Genomic DNA, 20,342 nt, shown 5'->3' with positions numbered 1-20,342 from the left:
CTTTATGACATTAGTCTTATCTTGCTACTACTTCCCATCCAAAAAGAAAACAACATAATCTAAAAATATCAAATGACTTATAATTGTCCACATGTGAAGTGCTCTTATTTCCCCATTTTTAAAACTGTGGTGTTCCCTCTACTTGAATGCATTCTCCTATCACCACTACTACACACCATCACCAAGGCTCCCAGAAGCATTTTGTACATATAAAAGATACTAGTAGCATGCTTACTCAAAGACTTCTTAGATACGAAATAAATTGATTATTCAATAAATCCAAATTCAAATTTGTATTTATGTATTTAATTTTATTTGGTATACATCACTATGACCTTATTGTAATTGAAATCCAATACAGGATTTTTTTTTTTTTTAATGATTAGTCAACTCCACAAAGACAATAATACTGCTGTGGAAGACCCCAGGGGAAGAAGGGGGAGGGAACAATATATTTATTTACAATTCCCTATACTGTAAACATTTAATCTATATACTGTTACTAACTTATACTGAGAGAGCTTTACATAGACAAGAAAATGATGCCCTGCATTTCTATTCATATTCAGCAATAGCATATTAAATAGAACATCAGATTTTTTTTCCATTAGCATTATGTTTTCTTTAGATAATTATCTAAATTTTCAAAATACCTAAATATATTCAAGTGCTATACAACTAAAACTACATAAGCCAACATATTTGGCTTATAATTTCATTTTCAGAATAATTTAAAGTGCTATAAGCAACCTGGCAATCAACACTTTCTATAAGAACGAAACTACCTTTACACATTAATTTACAAGATAATATACACTGTTTATCTGGAACAGCTGAAATTTCAGCACAAGGTCACTGTCACATGTATAACAGCAGGATTTTTTTTGCATAACATGAAGCTCTGAAATTAACTGATGAATTATTGCCACAATGGCTTATTGTTGGTTTCCTACAAAAGAGGGTAAGAACTACTAGTATATTCTATCTTTTCTTTTTTTTTTTGAGGTCACTTGACAGTAAGTTTGCATATTCAACAAGTCTACTGAGTTACAATATTGTCTACTATATTCATTGCCCTTTTATAACAGCAAATGCTAATGATAACTAATAACATATGCAACTCAAAAAAAAAAATCACAAGTTTTTTTTTTTGCTTTTGAACAGGAACCTGTACTTTGGGAGTTGGTGTGCAATAAGGCTAAAACAACAGAACTATAAAACAGTATACCTGACACAAATGTTGAAGAAATATGCATTGGTTTCCGTTTTTGTACTTATGATAATGCCCTGCTAAGCTACAAATATGTAAGTAGTATATTTTCTTGCTTGATATATTAAATCCAGTAGAATCATCAAGTTCTCATTCTCCTTTGTCATTTTATAACTATCAGTTAATTCAATGATGAAAGCGTATGCCCAAACCTGCAGATCATGTGCACTGCAGTCTATGACAACCAGAATTCTCAAATTTCATTTTTTATTAAAATGAAAATTGAGTACCTGCAAAATTAATAAAGAGAATGTTGTAGTGTGAATTAAAACTAGAACTCAGTGGTCCATGAAGTACGCACTATGTTGGCATGTGTTTTTTCCTTCATAAGAATGACTAAGTTGAGCATGTTCAAAATTCACCGGTGCCAGCCTCACAGATACAGCAGTATCTAGTCTTCATTCCCTCAGTGCCCCAATTAGACTGATGTAGTAAAACGATCAATATAGTTTTAAAAATAATAAACCAAAATAGGTTCAACAAAAGAGCACCATCCTTTCAGGAGACTGAGATAACATGGATTGCAGATGAGGTGGTCACTATGATCAAAATGCTGCCAAAATTCTCACACACACAAGCTCTTATGTTGCATGGACGCACACCATGGTCTAAACCTAAAGAACTCTGGGACAGAAACATGATTTTAAAAATAAATTCCAAAATTATAACTGTAATGAATGGTGATATGGACTAATTTTAAAGCACGAGTAAGATGTTACATTGTATTGCTTCTTGAACTTTCCAAACAATGCATGTCCATGTCAGGTTTGGGCCATTATCCTGCTGAGACAGAGAGCATTACATTTATTCAAAAGCCCAGATTTCAATATCTTGGATAAAGAAATCTTCCTTTTTAGAAAGTGTATGATTCCCAAACGTTTTACAAGAATGGCTTCTTCCATGGTAGAGATCTCCATCAAGCCAAAGGGCAAATTCTCCCCTGCAATACACAAAATAGTTTTAACAATAATCTCTCAGTACTTATATCCTAAGTTGTAAAGTAATAATTGCAGAGGTTGCAAAACAATAATTTAAGTGAGACATTTCAATATCCAACAATTCTAAAATCATTAATTTTTCCAAACCCTTCCCTACTCTTCCACATTGGCACAAGGCAATTTTGTTTTGTTCATATCACATTTTAAAATCACTTAATATACAGACTAAGGAATAAAATGAAACCTCTAATATTATTATAGCTTCATTAGCATTAGCTTTTGAGATTAGCTTTTGCTCTGTTTTTTATTCTTTTCCTGGTATTATGGATTTCTCTCTGCTCTATGATTTTAACATATTTAACATTAGTTTCTCAGAGACATGAAAATTCCACATTGTGTAAAATAAAATGTGGGATTAATGTTAAGGGTTCAATCTCCAGTTCACAGCGGAGGAAACTTTAGACTTGAGTTTGCTCAAGGTCCCATGTAATATATATTGAAGCTGGAATCTGAATCAGGTCTGACTCCAAAGCCTCCATTCAGTCTATCACCATCATGATTTTGATTTCTTTGGGGTTCCTGTTTGGAATTCTGGAATATCAAGTCCCTACAGTTCCCATTTTCTGAGACTGTACTCTCCTTCTTCAAAGACTGTAAACTTGTCTTAATTTGCTATCAAATTTGCCAGAGGTTAGTTTACTTTGCTGGAATCATGTTGTATAATCAAAATCAAGTTCGGGCAGACGTCTGTTGACCTTGTGCATGTTATTTTCAAAGACTCAAGGACCACTTAACAGCTTGAAATTATAAGCGACTTACTTATGAGGCCTTCCTGGAGAGCTAACAAAATCACAGGTAAGACTACCATTTGGGGTGTGCTTAATGACTGGCCCCACCCCACCAACAAAAGGTATTGGAACATATAAACATTATATGCTGATTGTAACAACTAAAGATAACACAGTTTTTAGTTACCTGGTTATATATTTCAGAGAAGGCTATGCTAACATGGTTATTTTTTAATCACTGAAATTATGTCTTCCAAACACCTATCTACAGAGAAGTTGTTAAAGAATTTGCTAGAATCACTCAGGCTAATAAGATTCAGTGGTCTGAATGAATTATTATATATCCTCAACTGTGGGAAACAAATAAATAACACTTTTATAAGTCTGGAATTCTTTAGCCGACTATATGTCTCACCTTGAAGGATAGAGAGAAATACCAAAGGAAGGAGTTGAGGAAATTTGCTAAGCACTATTTGAGAAGTCTAGGCTGGGAGTCAGTAGAGCAAGCTACCTCCAAACACCCTAAAGACTAACCAAAGTTGGGATACCAGGATAAGAAAACAAAGTTCCTCATAGTGCTGGCTATGCCAAAAGAATCAAATCCAATTATTGACAGACTCATACTGTTATAAACAAAACAAACAAGAAAACAAACCCTAAAAACTTGGGGTGGGGTGGGGGGGTCACTAAATAATTTCTATTACTGTGTAAAATATCAATCCAAATAGTCTCCAGGGTAGAATAATATAAAAAACATTGGACCTGTTTTATACACCGCGAGAAATAATAAACCACCATGGTTTGCAAATTTGAGAAGTTCTAAGGTATTAATATACTTCTTTTTCAAATACTAAGGAGTCACTGTATTCCAGCAACAGGATGGGTTTTAATCAAAAGAGAATCAACTAAACAGCATTTTGAAATGAATAAACAAATATTTTACCAATGATTGCAAACAGCACACTTAAGTACTTTCTTGCAAATAAATTAATACTTTCTTAGTCATAATACACAGAATTATAAAGTCAGAACTTTCCAAAGATAACTGATTTTATAAATAAGTGATTTTTGTAAATAACACAAATAAAATTTTCAAGTTTCTGAAATATCTCATGGTAAACTGTTCAAGAGACTTACCCACCACCACCAAAAGCTAGGGAATCCATGTCTCCTTTGATAAAAAACATATTATCTCCTGTCCACTTAAAGACCTACAGAAATGAAAAAAAAGCTTTAAATATGTACATGAAAACGGTTACTAAACAGTTAGTTCTCCTAAACCCCAAAGAGTTAACAAAGCCTAGATGAAAGTAAGAGGAATAATACCAAGAACAGAAAAAGGGTGGGCAGTGGAGCTTTAGGTTTCAATGTTTGTATGACGAAATTTGAAAGCACATGTTTACTGAAACTAATCTTCAATTCCAATTCCTCAAATCTTATTATCTCTTCATGTGTATTTCCCATTTCTGACTATATGGGTATTAAGAATTGAATAGTTAATGAAAATAGTTGAAGAAAGTAGAAAGTTAAAAAACTGATATGGATGCCATTAACTTTTAAGATTAAACATATATGGACATTAATTTGATAACATTTTAGTATTCTGACATAGGGCCAAGGCTGCTGCTTTGAGTATATCTTTGTCTATCATCATTCTTATATAAGCCCATGGCATATGTTTATGATTTCCAGTTTCGATTTCTTTAAAGAGCAATGAGAACTTTTAGATGTTTATATTCTTAAATTTTTTTTCTCTAACCTTTCATGGGAGTTTTACCTAAACCTAATACAAACAGTAATTTCTAGTACCTTACCACTATCCAGTTTTTCCAAAATATTCATTATAGTTTTCAATAAAATGAGCTTTAACATTCACTTTTTCATAGTCAGAAAACATTTGATTTATTACATTATTACAGACATCAGGTAGAAATAGCATTAAAAGGTTTGAGAATAAGCACAACTGAAGCTTAAGAATTTTGTAACAGCTACAAGCTTCCAGTTAGCTGTCAGCGTCAGCCGACATGTTTTATGAGGGAATGGAAAGCACCAGTTATTCTGTTGAGCCAGTTAAGCTCAAGTTTAAGAGAGCTTCTATTGTGTTATCAAATCCTTTCTATTTTGTTCATTATAGAAACAGTTCCTAAAGACCACACCACCTTTTCTTTAAAACCAAGTGTGTTGATTCCTATTTTCAAGATTATAATTTCCTCTCTTAGGAAATCTTTGACTCCCTTAATGTCCACAAGATGCCGGGATTGTACTCAGTGTTTTAAATAGTCACACATTCACTAAAATTCATGTATACCTTTACATTTTAGATCTTATTAACACTAGAATATATTTGATTTAAGTTAGTCAAGCCACATGTAAAGAAAAAAGAATTGGGTAATCACTTTTGATTTAAACCGAAATAATTTTTTAGGTTTTCAAGACTTACTTACATCATTAAACTTATTTAGTAATTTAAAATTTCTAGGAATTTCACAATGAGAATCCATAAACAGGACAGTGGTAGCAATGCATACTCCTTCCTGAGCCCATGATGTTTCTGGCACCACGCCAAGTGCTGTACATATGATTCTCACTTAATTTTTAAACAGCTGTTACATTTTATGGTCCCCATTCTATTCACAGAAAAGTTGAAGCTCAAGATGATCCAAAAAGTGCTAAGTTTTCAGTCAGTAAAAGGCACAGATGAGGGTCAAATGCAAGTGTACATGACTCCAAGTGCATGCTCCCTCATTATGCCAACTCTTTATAAACTGAATATCGGAATAACTGTCCTTACCTCAAACTCTGGACAGAATGTAAAAACAAAGGTCTCTCCAGTACCATAAAAGCCATCACTCACTTTAAATGGCTCAGATGCTAATGCACCAAAAACCTAAGGATAAAAAAAGGCATATTTGATAACACGACTGTAATTTGTTTCATTAAGCATTATCCCAGTACATATGTTTAAGTAAAATACAAAAAGAATAGAAATCTAGTATAGTTTTATGTACTTGTACTTAAAAAGGGAAATATAATCAGTTGCTATATATTCGTATTACTGTCAATTACAAATCATGTCAGTTTCTCAATGGGGGGGAAACAGATTTTTCCTTTTCTTAAAAAGATTCTTATTACAACAATTAAACAGAAAATCTTAAAAAGTGCTTCACACATTTCAGGAGGACTTACATGCACCATGTATGTACAGTAAGGACAACATGCTGCTGTGGTACTGTAGCACTTAGGGAAGCAAAAACCCTTCAGTACAGGTAAACATCTACTACTAAAAAGGTGTGCTATTTTTTTCTTCATTGGATAGGCCTAGGCTCTGCAATGTTTGTCTCTGTTAACACCATGCCCTTACATACTGTGTTTCCCCAAAAATAAGATCTAGCCAGACCATCAGCTCTAATTTGTCTTTTGGAGCAAACATTAATATTAAGACCCGGTCTTATTTTACTGTAAGACTGGATCCTATATAATAATGTAAGACCAGGTATTATATAATATAATATGATATAATATAATATAATACAATACAACACCGGCTTTTATATTAATTTTTGCTCCAAAAGACACATTAGAGCTGATGGTCTGGCTAGGTCTTATTTTTGGGGAAACACGGTAGTACAAGACACACAGTAGATACCTAAAAAAAGAATGAATGAGTAAGAGACCTGGGCAAGTCATTTCAATGCTCTGGCTCTAAGTTTCTATCATAAATGGGAATGCAGAGAATTTGGTAAATGATCTCTATCTATAGTCACTGCCTCTCCTGACAGTTAATTTTTATAGTCTTAATTTTTAAAACAGACTTTATTACTGAAAGGGTATATATGTTTTATACAGAGGGTGCCAAAAAAATGTATACACATTTTAAGAAAGTAAAACTACTAAAATTGTAATACTCAATATATACCGATAACAAAAGATGAATGTAAGTCCTGTTTGATTTCTGCAATTACAAGAGGTGCTCAAAGTGGTTACCATCAGCGTCCAGACACTTCTGATTGCGGCGAACTACTGCTTGAGCAACGTTGACCAAAGTGTCCTCTTGTATATATTTTTTTGGCACCCCTGGTATGTATATACACAAGATATAAATGTACAGCTCAATTTGGAATTATCACAAAGCAAAGTCCCATTTAACCTTCCTTCACACCAAGGCACACAACTACACCAGAAGCTTTCTTGTGCCTCCCCTGCACCCCCACCCCCCAAAGGAAGCCACGAGCCAGACAATAACACAGATTTGTTTTGAACTTTCTATAAACAGAACCGTAAGACAGTGACTCTTCAGTGTCTGATTTTTAACTCAATATTATATTTGTGGCACTTATCTATGCCACAACATGTAGCAGCAGTTCATTCATTGTCATTCTGGCAAATACCTTTTATTGGGTATAAAACCTTGAGAAAATTGATAAAACACTTTTAAGTCATAGTTAACTCATCTTTATTTTTTCCATTTAAAATGAACTCATCTCTAAAACAGGGATGATGTAAGTATCAATCTCACAGGGCTTTGATGATTACTTAAGATACTATAAAGTGATCAGACAAGCTTGCATAAGCACATTAATGGTGTTAGTAGTAGTGGTGCTGTTTTGTTTTTTTTTAATTAATATTGCTATTTCACCCTCTTATTACTCTCCAATGCTGGTAATTTACCTGAACTTGCTGTTTCAGAAACACATCAATGTTTCTCTTACTTATCTGTGGTTTTGTACTTGGCATCACTCTCACACAATTATCTTTAACTTTCAAATCTGTCAATCTCCACCCTTTCTGACGACCTCACTTTTATCTCTCCCTATCAGATATGCACAACCCTTACTCTAAACACTTCTTTTATTTTTTCTAGGTTTTTACTACGTGGCATATTTTACTTGGCATGAGATATTTATATGCTTAAATGTTCTTTCCTACCAGACTATAATCTGTTTGAAGGCAGGGGCTCTTTAAAAGATATTTGTTCTCTTATCTAATTTCTGTAGCACTCAGCATTGTCTTGAATATTAAACACACTCAATAATTATCAGTTATACTTAATAAAATGTACCAATGAAAATAATTTTTACCAAAAGAATATGCTAAAAGCTTACTGTTACTGTAATCTCTTAAAGGGTAAGGTGTCTACGTAGTTATTTTCATACCTGCCCATCACTGTCTTTAATCACCATCAGCACCGGGGTGTCTAAACCTGTCATTGTTCGATAAAGGGTCTTCAGGCTGGTGCCATGCTTCCCGGTGCCATAAACAAGAGTCCATGGATAGCCAATCGTTCTTGGTGGAAGATGCTTGGTAAGCTTCGAAAAATAAAATGTTAACATTTACAGCATAGCTTATTGTCAATTACAGGACACTAATGCCAGTTAGGATTTAATGGTACTTTATAAAACGTAGGCTACAAAATGACAGTAGAAATTATTTATCATTCTCAAAGATACTGAGATGCCTGAAGAGTAAATGCACATCCCTCAGTATGAAATACTGTCCAGTAGGAAAAGAAAAGAATCATGCTGAACAAGATCCAAATTAGAACAGAGACAAGAAACCTGAATTCCTAATAGTGCCCTCAGTATTGAATTAACAAAAATATTGATGGGACTGTTAGCTTGATTAATAATAACCTCTCAAATAATGGGCTCTAGAGGCAGATTATCAGAGTTAGACATCAAGCTTCAATAAATTATATCTGTGTGACTTTGACAAATTACTTAATCTTTCTATGCCCAAGTTTCTTCATTTATAAAACACATACGATAAGGGTATCCAACTCCTACAGGTATTGTAACAACTACATGAGATAATCCATATGAACAAGTAACTAGCATACAGTAAGAAATTAAATACTGGCTACTGTAGTATCTCACCTAAATTGCTTTTGTTATGTTTAATGTGTGCTATCCAAATCTCCTAATACCTTCTATTACACTAGTAACTATATTGTATTTACGTTTTCTTCATTGGAAAGGAAGACTAGTAGCAGTAACTGCGCTTCTTCACTTTTCAAAAAGTGTGTACCCACTTTTATGGGTACACACTCAGAAATGCACATATATGGGTGTGTCATACCTTTTCAATTTGCTCTGGCAGTAAGAGTTCACTGGGATCACTTAGGTTTGGTCGAAAAGATTCAGACTCCAGCTCTGCTTTCACTGGAGCCACTAGCTTTGAATTTATGTCTTCCCGGGTAGTAATCTAAAAAAGTAAACAGCAGCAGCATATTAATATAAAATTGCAACATGCTTTAAAAATTTCAGCCTTTTTAGAGAAATCAAACTTTATACCTTAAAGAAGTTGACTAAAGTTTTAATTTAGTATTTTTAGAAGGCAAATGATGCTCCATCCAATAACAAAGGCATATCCAATGTAGAAAAATATTTTTTTAACTCTAAGACATTTTTCTCATTCAGTACATGAAGAAGGACAGGTAATGAATGATAAACCCATATTTCTATGCAGAAGGAGACCATTGCATGCAAACTTTAATTTTGCTGATGAAAGGCAAAAGTAACCCAACTAGCGTACTTTTCATGTGTGCTGTTTAAAATGCGTGGAGTTATTTTTTCCATGGCAAACATAAAAATTGCCAAAAATCAGTAAGAAAACATCCTTGGTGCCAAAATTTTAATTTAAAGAATAGTACAATAAAAAGTCTAACTGCATTGGTCTGTGTGTGTGTGTGTGTGTGCGCGTGTGTGTATTTGCTTCACCAAAAAAGTTACCATTATTTTAAAAAATGCCCTCAATATTTTTATGTTCTAAATGCTGAATTTTTATCTGGTTGGACCAAACAACAAATTTAAAAGTTAATTTGTTCACAAATCTATGTTGTAAATTAGATTAATTGGATGCATTAAAAACAACAAATACTTTTTTGCTTGGTGGAAATGATCTCACTGATATTCTTAAAATGATAAAAATGTTGATTAAGTCAAAACAAACTATACAATCTATGTTGTTGGCACTTACTTTTTCATATTAATTTTATTTTAACATATAAACACAATTAACATTAGAAAATAAAATATATGAAACATAACTATTACTGATGAAACTTTTAAATTGGAAAATAGAATTATATTGGAGCAGACAACTAAAATGCAGCAATGCTAGGTGACTATGATTCCATACAGGAATGAAATGTTGCTAAACTACTCTGTTCCTTTAACATACTTCTTAACAATCCTAAACAGTATATATTTTCAACCAATACATGTTCTAGAACTGTATTGTTTTGTGATGAGAAGCTACATTTTATTAATTCTTTCACATCATCATGCTTTACCCTTATTTTGATGATGTGAAAGGTTAAAAAAAACACAAAAAACTCAAGGCAGAATGAGAAGCACTAAAAGAAAACAATTCAGTAGTTCTAGCAAAGCCATGAAAGCATATCTTGCTAAGAAGAGGAAAACACACAGTAATACACATAACTGGAAAATGAGTTCAATTGTATCAGTTTCTTTTTTCTAAAAAAAAAAAAATCACAAAGTTTATTTCTGGAATTTTCAATAATTTATCGAGTTCTGGTGCTTAACCTACATTATTCTAAGGTATTTCTAATACCAACCAGGAATACCTCAAAAACAAAACAATTTATTTTATCATTTGATTTGGGGTTGATACAACTGAAACAGCCTTAAAGGAGAGAAAATATTTAAAGTCTTACTACCCATTAAAATTTTCCCATAGCACCACATCTTTCAGAGTGTGTTTAGTGAAAATTCAATCTTAAACCCAAAGACATTCTTTCCATGTTAAAATTAAGAGAAAACAAACTCATCAGTCAAAGAAACACACAGTGCTAAGAACAGTTCTGAAGTGACAGAAAATTCCTCTGAAACTTTTTCAAATGAAAAGATGAGAGAAAAGACAATCCTGCAACTCTTCAAGGCATTACTGTACTCTTAGTACAAAAAGGAATTTTCTGGTGGGTGATTTTAGTGCTGTAGTCAAAACAAATCCTTCAAAAACGAGATTTGTCCCGACCACAGACATTAAAAGCAGGGAGCAGTCATGTCTGGAGGGGTTTAAACTACTGAAGGGGGCACCTGGAGACGTCTGCAGAGTGTGCGCAGTTCTTCAGTATTTAGAGCATCGATCCTGCGGTGATACTCAGCCACTGACACTACCTGAATATGGAAACAGGAAGACAATAATTCCACTGACAGTTGAGGAAAATAGCCAAAATAAAACAAAAATATGGAGAAATTTAAATGGGGAAAAAGAGCTATAAATCAGGATTTCTTTCCCCAACTCCATGCTGAAAATCCAAGAGATTTATGTATCAAACTCCAGTGAAATACATTATGAATGAGTTTAATCACTACATTCCAACTAGTTCACAATATCAGGTTTATTTTATGGCTTGTTTCATATAGACAATTTTTTGAGTAAATAGAATTAGTTGTTTATAAAAGGAAACATGCTTTGCTAACATCAAAGATGACATCTAACAATCTAAATGTTTTGTAGTTTACAAAGAAAATGATAGTTTCAACCCTTCCCTCCAAATCAGTTTAGTTTCAAACACTGTACATATCCTGATGGCAATGCTGGAAAAATTTCTTCCAGGCAAAGGTGACAAACACACTCATGCTATATGTTCTGCATCAGAAAAAAAGGAGATAAGGGAGCAAGAAAAAGATATGAAGTACATTTTAAAAACTAAGGCAATAAGAAAAACAAGCTCTAGAAAATAGAAAATTAGGTTTTCAAAAGCATATCTAATCAACAGTACCTTCTCAGGCATGTCACTACTTTAGTTTTGGTCTCTCCTCTATATTACTTCTTTATATTTGGTACTGTTGCAGTTCTTTGTGAATAAAGCTTAATGGCTTTCCTACATTTTAAATTCCTAAGGAAAATTCTGTATCTTCTGTAATTGCCTAGACCAGTCTCTCATAGTACTGAATTTGACAGCCATATATGACAGATATAACATTCTTATTAAAAAAAACTCACAAAAACAGACAACTTTCCTTAGGTTGACAGCTACAGCTTTTTCAGATTGTGACATAATTCCCCAAACAGTAATCATAATATAGTGAACTCTGATGGTGCCATAAACGTGTGCCGATTCTCCTGAGCTATGACAAATTGCTCTTGTGATCAAATATGTAGAGGTTCTGGCCACAAAATGCAGTTAAACCAAACCAATCAGCCCACAGAGTTTAGACTTCCAACCTAGGTTTTAAAAGTCCCTTGTTCTAAGCCAACTAAAATGAACTAGCCAGCAGTAAAAAAAAAAAAAAAAAAAAAAAAAAAAAAAAGGCAACTCTATAAAGAGCTATGTAAACCTGTTAAAAGCTACGAAAGACATGAAATAGAAAAAAGGAAAAGCAACTGGACAGATTTCAATTCTGGCCATTATTATTATACTGACTTTTGCAAAGCAACAATGTATGCAATACGATAGCTAACAAAGAAACCCTAAGTGGTTATGATCTCCAGCTCTGGGGGATCAGATGGACCTGGGTTGGGCCCCTTCTTTTTCTATTTCTTCATAAAATAATGGAAATAATAAGAGTACATACCAAATAGGGTTTTTATATAAATCAGATGAGGAAATAAAATGCATATAAAGAATGGAGTACAGTGCCTACCATGAGAGCTACTATTAACACTACTTTAACTTGATCATTTTTTATTTATTACCCTAAGTGCTAAAGGATAATGTCTTAAGAGCTTCCTTATTTATTTTTGGTTTCTATTTCTGATATTAAAATATTTCAGTTTTGAGAGCTCAACTATCTTGTGTACAAAGAATGACATTTCTGAAATTATTTTAAATTTCAGTGTTAGACAAAAATATTAAAGACCTTTCAATTAAGTACAGAATTTTCAATAAAGATGAAAAAAAATTAGGTGATAAATATAAGAAAAAGCTCACTGCCTTGCTTTTCTATGGCTGAACTCTCTACAAAATACTTAATGGCCAGTTATATTTTTCTTTCTTCTTCCCATGGTATTCAGTTTAATCAAGAGTCTCATAGCCAAGTATTTTCAAATTATATGACTTAGCTACTCCTCTGCATTCCTTCTATCCTTCTGGTTAACACTGATCTTACACTTATTTCTTCAGGCTCCTTCGTTTACTAAATTAAACACACTTCCTTGATGGAACTGAAATTGAATTATGCTCACAAAATGGATCAGTGATAATCTAATTTCATCCACATCACTGAGAGCAGGAGTGATCCGTGAGGGACCCATGAACTGCCATTGTAAACATATGGTCAAGTTATAATTTCTTTCATGTCACTAATCTACCTAACTTCATTCATACTTTTTAAAAAATGTATTATTTTTTGGGACTTACAAACTCACCACTTTCTGAACCCTAAATATTTACTCATGCTGTGATGAACACACACATAAAACTGTCAAAAGAGTCTGTGAATTAACAAAGGGATCTGAAATCAAATGAGTACAGAAATATATTTCCTCCTATCACAACAAAAGAGATTTTGATTCCTAGTACCTATGATAGAAGTGGAGTTAGTCTTAATTTTTATCCCTTGGTAAATCATACCCCATGTTCAGAATTTATTATTTTACCCAAAAGATTAAACTTAAGTAGAAAATAGACACATTTCTACAAAATGTCCTACATCTTTTATTATTAAGGGCACACAGTTGAGGAAACCAAGACCTTCCAATTAAAAGTGTATTCACTGTCTGGATAAAAAGTCATTTCTTGAGGAATAGAGTGGTTTGCATATACTTCTATATCCCATGTACAGCAACTACAATGCAACAGGACCTGCCCTCTGCAGGATTAACTGCTTACTCCTTAGTCTTTTCATTCTTAGACAAAGGACTCTCACACAAAGAAAGTGTGTTCCTAAGCATTTATTTTCACAGAATTACAAACATAAAAGTAGGGATTAAATCCACCCATCTCTATTACAAAGGAACTAACAACAAGAACAGAACAAAAGCTGAAAATAAGAGAAAACTTATAGTTGTATAATGAATATAATTCTGTATTTATAGGTTGCTGTCAATCCCATGAATAGAAAATGTCCTTCTCCTAGATATAAACACCAACACTTTGTTTAATAGTCCTCTTTCCAGAATGTTCAATATTTCCCCCTGAAATTACCCCCAAAACTAATAACCTCCCTTCCCCGAACTGTCTTACAGAGTAACAAAATTCTGGTAAATCTGTGAATGTGCATTTTTATTCCTTACTTAGTCCTTACTTTTTATTCCTTAGTAAAGGGAAATCGGGTAGAAAAACAAATATTACCCAATCAACGACATTTATACTTCTCTGGTATCCAAAAATTTGTTAATCAAGGGGGAAATGTAAATCTGACCTATTGCAGCTAACCAAAAGGGCATACGACAGAAACCTTGAAGTCACATAACTTTCTTTTCTATAGTTCATCATATACAACAAAGTCATATTACAAAATAAAACATGGATTGTGTTAAAACTTTGTTCTTTTTTGCGTTAAATTAAAACTATTGCTTCCAAAATAACACTTCATGGAACTATAATAAATGAGGCATAAAAGGAGCAAATAGAGAATGAACTAGATAACTGGAAAATAGGATTGTTAGAGGGAAAAAAGACTTAAACCCAGAAGGAATTCAAAATAGAACACATTGTCAAAGTTTTGATTTGAATACATCTTCCGCATCTAAAATAATTCCTATGAAGTACATTTGTAGGTGACTCATAGATTTTCATGAGAATGCAGGTATATTTAGTCAAAAAGAAAACTGTTTCCTACTCAAAACCATTCAATTACAATATGTATACATAGTATGAGCTTCCTGGAATAATAAATACAAAAAGTGAATCTCATAAAAGAGGAACGGTGTTGTTTCTCCACAGCATATCCAAGGAAAAGAATATTCATTACATAATCCTGAAACATGTAAATTCACTATTACAGTTGGAGACTTCAAAACTCCTCTATCAGTGATTCACAAATCTAGCAGGCAGAAAATCATTAAGGACATAGCTGAACTGAACATTGCCCTCCATCAATTGGATCTAACTGACACGTATAAAATACTTCACCCAACAACAGCAAAATACATTCTTCTCAAGCTTACATGGAACATTTATTCACTAAGTCAGACCAACATTCTGGGCCATAAAACACACCTTAAGAAACAGAAGTCATAAAAGTATGCTCTGAGACCACAATGAAATTAAACTAGAAATCAGTAACAGAAATAGTGAGAAAATACCAAAATACTTTTTAGTAACATACTTCTAATTAATGCATGGTCAAAAAAAGTCCTGGGAAAATTTTAAAATATTTTGAACTACATGAAAATAAAAATACAACTTATTTTGGGATGCAACAAAAGCAAAGATTATACGGAAATGTATAACATCGAATGTATATATAAGAAAATCAATAATCTAAGCTTCCATCTTAGGAAACTAGAAAAAGGAGCAAATTAAATCTGAAGTAACTAGAAGAAAATAAATAATAAAAAAAATAGAGAAGAAATCAATGAAGTTGAAAACAGAAAAGCAATGGAGAAAAAAAGCAACAAAACCAAAAGATAGTTCTTTGAAAAGTTCAATAAAATTGATAAACCTTTACAAAGCTAACTAAAGTAAGGAAAGAAGACACAATTATATTATATCTGAATTATATCTGAAATGAAGAGGGCCGTCACTGTCATTATTGATCCCATGGACATTAAAAGAATAAATGAATGTTATAAACAAATCTACCCACAAATTTGATAATCTAGATGAAATGGACCAATTTCTTGAAAGACACAAACCACCAAAACTCACACTAGAAGAAACAGATAATCTGAATAGACTTATATTAAAGAAGTTGAGTTCATAATTAATAACCTTCCAAAACAGAAGGTACTAGGCCTAGTTCTAGACAACAAAAACAAATTAGCTACCAGTAAACATCAAAGAAACTTTATAAACAACTATGAAAACTTTGTGAAAGCTATGAAAGACATAAGAGTAGCAAAAAGAAGAAATTGGATAGATTTCCATTCTGGCCATTATTATTATGTTGACTTTTGTAAGGCAACAATACATGCAATACAATAGCTGACTCTATACTAACAAAGAAACCCGAAGAGGTTATGGTCTCTACCTTTGGAATGAACCCAGATAGATTCACTGGTGAATTCTATCAAACATTTAAAGAAGAAATTATACTAATCCTCTACAATCTCTTCCAGAAAATAGAAGCAGAGGAAATACTTCCCAACTCATTCCATGAGACCAGCAATTAATAAAATAAATACATAAATACATTATAAAAAAGGAAATACAGAAACCAGTATCTCTCATGAACATACAAGAAAAAACCCTCAACAAAATATTAGCAAACTGAATCCAACAATGTATAAAAAGAATTATATACAATGACCAAGTGGGATTTATTCCAGGTATGCAAGGCATTTGCAAGGTACTTCAAAATCTGAAAATCAACTGATGTATAATCCATCACATCAATAGACTAAATAAGAAAAACCATATGATTGTATCAATAGATGTACAAAAAGCACTATTCAAAATCCAATAGTTATTCATGATTAAAACTCTCAGCAACCTAGGAATAGAGGGGAACTTCTTCAACTTGATAAAGAACATCTACCAAAAATTCCTAGTGACTGAAACTGAGGCTCCTTATGACTTTGATTAAATTTAGCTTTAAATCCCAGTTCTATATTGATATCATCTCTCTCTCTCTCTCTCTCTCTCTCTCTCTCTCTCTCTCTCTCTATATATATATATATATATATATATATATATATATATATATATATATAAAAACCCCTCAGAGACCTAGCCTTTCCCACAGATAATAAGCACCCTCGAGGCAGCAAGACAGTAGTCAGGACCAGTAAGCTGGTCCCAAGGTCAGGACCTCTGGCAGGCTAATGATAGCATCTTGCCCTAAGTTATGTTTCAGCTCCTGAGCCCTAAGGTGGAACGAAACCCCTGGCTACTTTCCCATGAAATCAGACAGAGGGACACCAGAGCAGACCTCAGAATTGTCCTCAAGACCTGAAGAGATGATTTATTACCCTTACCTCACCTCCACCCAATCGGCTCCCTGCATGACCCTGAGCCCCTAACCCACAGGGTCTTATGATTTTGCCCTATGGAATCTGTAACCTACATGCCATTGGGGAGGTTGGGCTTCTGACCATTAGCTTCCTGGGTGGCTCCATTCATAACAAAATAAGCAATCTTTCCCTACTACAATTCTTGGTGTTTAGTGTTTGGCTCTGCTAACATCAAGTGGACAACTTTTTCTGTTCAGTAACATTCTTATATATAATGGTGAGGAAGGAAATACTGTCCCACTAAGAAGCAAGCCAAAGATATCCCTTCTCACCACTCCTATTCAACACTGTAGTAGAAGTCCTAGTGATGCAGTAAGACAAGAAAAGGAAATGAAAGGTATTGACTGGGAAGGATGAAATAAAACTGTTAGTAGATGACATGATTGCCCAGGTAGAAAATTCTGAAGAATCAACCCCAAACTATTGCAATTAATAGCAATTATAGGTTTACAGGATATAAGGCTAATATATAAAAGTCAACTGCTTTCCTACATCAGCTATGAAAAATCAGAATTTGAAATGTAAAATAATACTATTTATATTACTACCAAAAAATTGAAATTCCTAGGTGTAAATCTAACAAAATATATATGAGATCTACATTTGAGAAGTTCAAAATTCTAAAAAAATAAAAGAAGATGTAAATAAATGGAGCGATATTGCATGTTCACAGATACAGATAGGAAGACTCAATATTGTCAAGATAACACTTCTTTCTAGCTTGGTCTATAAATTCAACACAATTCCAATGAAAATCCCGCCAAGTTGTTCTGTGGATAATAGGCAAACTGATTATTTAAAGTTTATATGGAAGATCTCAATGTGAACACAATGATAAAGGAAAAGGACAAATTTAGACTTTTTAAGTCAATTTCAATAGTGAAATGGACACTACTCAACTTCAAAACTTATAAAGGTCAAGTAATCAAGACAGTGTGATACTGGCAAGAGAACAAATAGATCAGTGGAATGGAACAGATCATCCAGAAATAGATTCACACAAATACAGACAATTGATTTTTGACAAAGAAATACAAATAATTCAAAGGAAAATGGATGCTCTTCCCCTAAATAGTGTTGAAACAAGTGGACATTCACATGCAAAACAGTTTATCTGCACAATGTCCTTATTATTTTGACAAAAATTAACTCAAAATGGAAAACAACAGAAAACACAAAACTGTAAAACTCCTAGAAGATAACACAAGAAAAAAATCTCGGTAACATTGGGTTTGAGGGTGCATTTTTTTAGGTAGAACACCAAAAGTATGATACATGAAAGAAAAAAATTATAGTTATTTAGATTTCATTAAAATTAAAAATGTCTGCTTTGTGACTGGTATGCAAGACAATGAAAAAAAAAATAAGCCACAGACTGAGAGAAAATCTTTGCAAAATACTTATCTGATAAATGTTATCCAAAATATACAAAGAACTCTTACAACACAACAAGAAAACAATCTAATTAAAACATGAACTAAATAAAAATCTGAACAGATAACTCAACAAAGAAGATATACAGATGGCAAATAATATGAAAAGATGCTCATTATCATATGTTACCAGATAAATATAAGTTAAAATAACAATGGGATACCACCACAAACTATTGAGAATGGCTAAAATCCAAAGCACTGACAACATCAAATGCTGGTGAGGATGTGGAGTGACAGGAACTCGCCTTCATTTTTGGTACAGTGCAAAATGGTACAGCCACTTTGGAAAACAGTTTGTAAGTTTCCTACAAAACTAAACATACTCTTATACAATTAATCAATTGTGTTCCTTTATATCTACCCAAATGAGTTGAAAACTTGTATCCACACAAAGTCTGCACATGAAAGTTTAAAACAGCTTTTTATTATATTGACCAAGATATCCTTCAATAAATAAACTACGGTACATCCAGAAAATGGAATATTTAAAAAAAAAAAAAAAAGCAATTAAGCCATGCAAAGACAGGGAGGAACCATAAATGCATCATAAGTGAAAGAAGCCAATCTGAAAAGGCTACATACTGTATGATTCCAACTATATGATACTCTGGAAAAAGCAAAACTATAGAAACAGTAAAAATGTCAGTTAAGGTGGAGGAAAGGAGGGCTGTATGGAGCACAGGGAATTTTTAGGGCAGTGAAATTACGTATCAGCCTTTAATGGTAGACACGTCATTCCATAGAATGTACAACACAAAGAACAAACCTTAACATAAACTATGAACTTTGAGTGATAATAATGTATAATATTAGTTCATAAATTGTAACAAATGAACTTTACTAATAATAGAAGATGTGAATAATAGGGGTATTGTTTTTGGGGAGAAAGGAGGCATATGAGAATTCTGTACTTTGTATTTTTCTGTTAGCCTAAAACTACTCTAAAAAATAAAATCCATTAAAAAAAAAAGGCAGGGAAATGATAATCACAAAATTCCGGGAGATGGTTACCAATTTGGAAGAGGCATGAGATGAGGTCGAGAAAGAAAGAACACATAGGCCAATGCAATTGCATTGGTGATGGTCTAGTTCTTAAGTTGGGTATTGGGATCACAGATACTCATTTTATTAGTATGCCTTATAACTTGCATATGTTATAAATATGCGTTCAACTACTAAGCCAAATAAAGAAAAAATTCTACATTGAATATATGCATGTATGTCCTCCTTCATGAATATATGTAACTAGAAAGCAGAGGATGTTTTACATACAATTAAGGCATATATAAATATTACTTAATAAATTTCCTGTGAATATGTACTATAGGTAGGCAACATAATATAACAGAAAGAATACTGGGTTTGGGTATAGACCTCTGCCTTAACTCTGTTTCTGTTTTGTATTAATTTTGTGAACTTGAGCAACCATATTTAATCTCTCCATTTCTGATCTTTTGGAAATAATAATCATAATTTAAGCACTTTATGAGGAATAAATGATATATATATAACACATAAAGTAGACACTGCTAATTAAATGTACAAAATAAATGTTAATTTACTTCTAGTTACATTCTGAAAATTTTGAGATCGAGTATAGCAAAAAATTTACTGGCACATGCTAAGCAAAATAAGTCAGATTGAGAAAGACAAATACCGTATGATCTCACATCTGGAATCTAAAGAACAGAATAAACGAACAAACGAAACAGAAATAGACTCAGAGCTATAGGAGAAAAAAAAACTGATGGTTGCTAGATGGGAGGGGGGTGGGAATAGGGGAGAAGGTGAAGGGATTAGAAAGTACAGGTTAGTAGTCACAGGG

The 20,342-nt window shown here is 33.0% G+C and overlaps 1 protein-coding gene across 7 annotated transcripts in view; it reads right to left on the bottom strand.

Moving 5' to 3' along the window:
- Positions 1–290: 290 nt before the first annotated feature.
- The window catches only part of OXR1 (oxidation resistance 1), a 452,988-nt gene continuing 432,936 nt past the window's right edge, over positions 291–20,342 (bottom strand). For 3 of the 7 annotated variants that reach the window (XM_033126006.1, XM_033126008.1, XM_033126011.1), the window contains 5 exons: positions 9,072–9,197; positions 8,150–8,302; positions 5,788–5,883; positions 4,134–4,207; positions 291–2,210 (listed from right to left, as the gene is read on the bottom strand). In XM_033126006.1, coding sequence (XP_032981897.1) covers positions 2,075–2,210; positions 4,134–4,207; positions 5,788–5,883; positions 8,150–8,302; positions 9,072–9,197 — 585 coding nt within the window. In that variant the 3' untranslated portion in view covers positions 291–2,074. Of the gene's footprint in view, positions 2,211–4,133; positions 4,208–5,787; positions 5,884–8,149; positions 8,303–9,071; positions 9,198–11,053; positions 11,135–20,342 lie in introns of all 7 variants that reach the window. The other 4 variants (XM_033126004.1, XM_033126010.1, XM_033126009.1 and 1 more) reach the window with 2 other exon arrangements.

The sequence above is a fragment of the Rhinolophus ferrumequinum genome, chromosome 14 (assembly GCF_004115265.2).
Source record: "Rhinolophus ferrumequinum isolate MPI-CBG mRhiFer1 chromosome 14, mRhiFer1_v1.p, whole genome shotgun sequence".
NCBI lineage: Eukaryota > Metazoa > Chordata > Mammalia > Chiroptera > Rhinolophidae > Rhinolophus > Rhinolophus ferrumequinum.
This window is presented reverse-complemented; position numbering and strand designations above follow the sequence as displayed.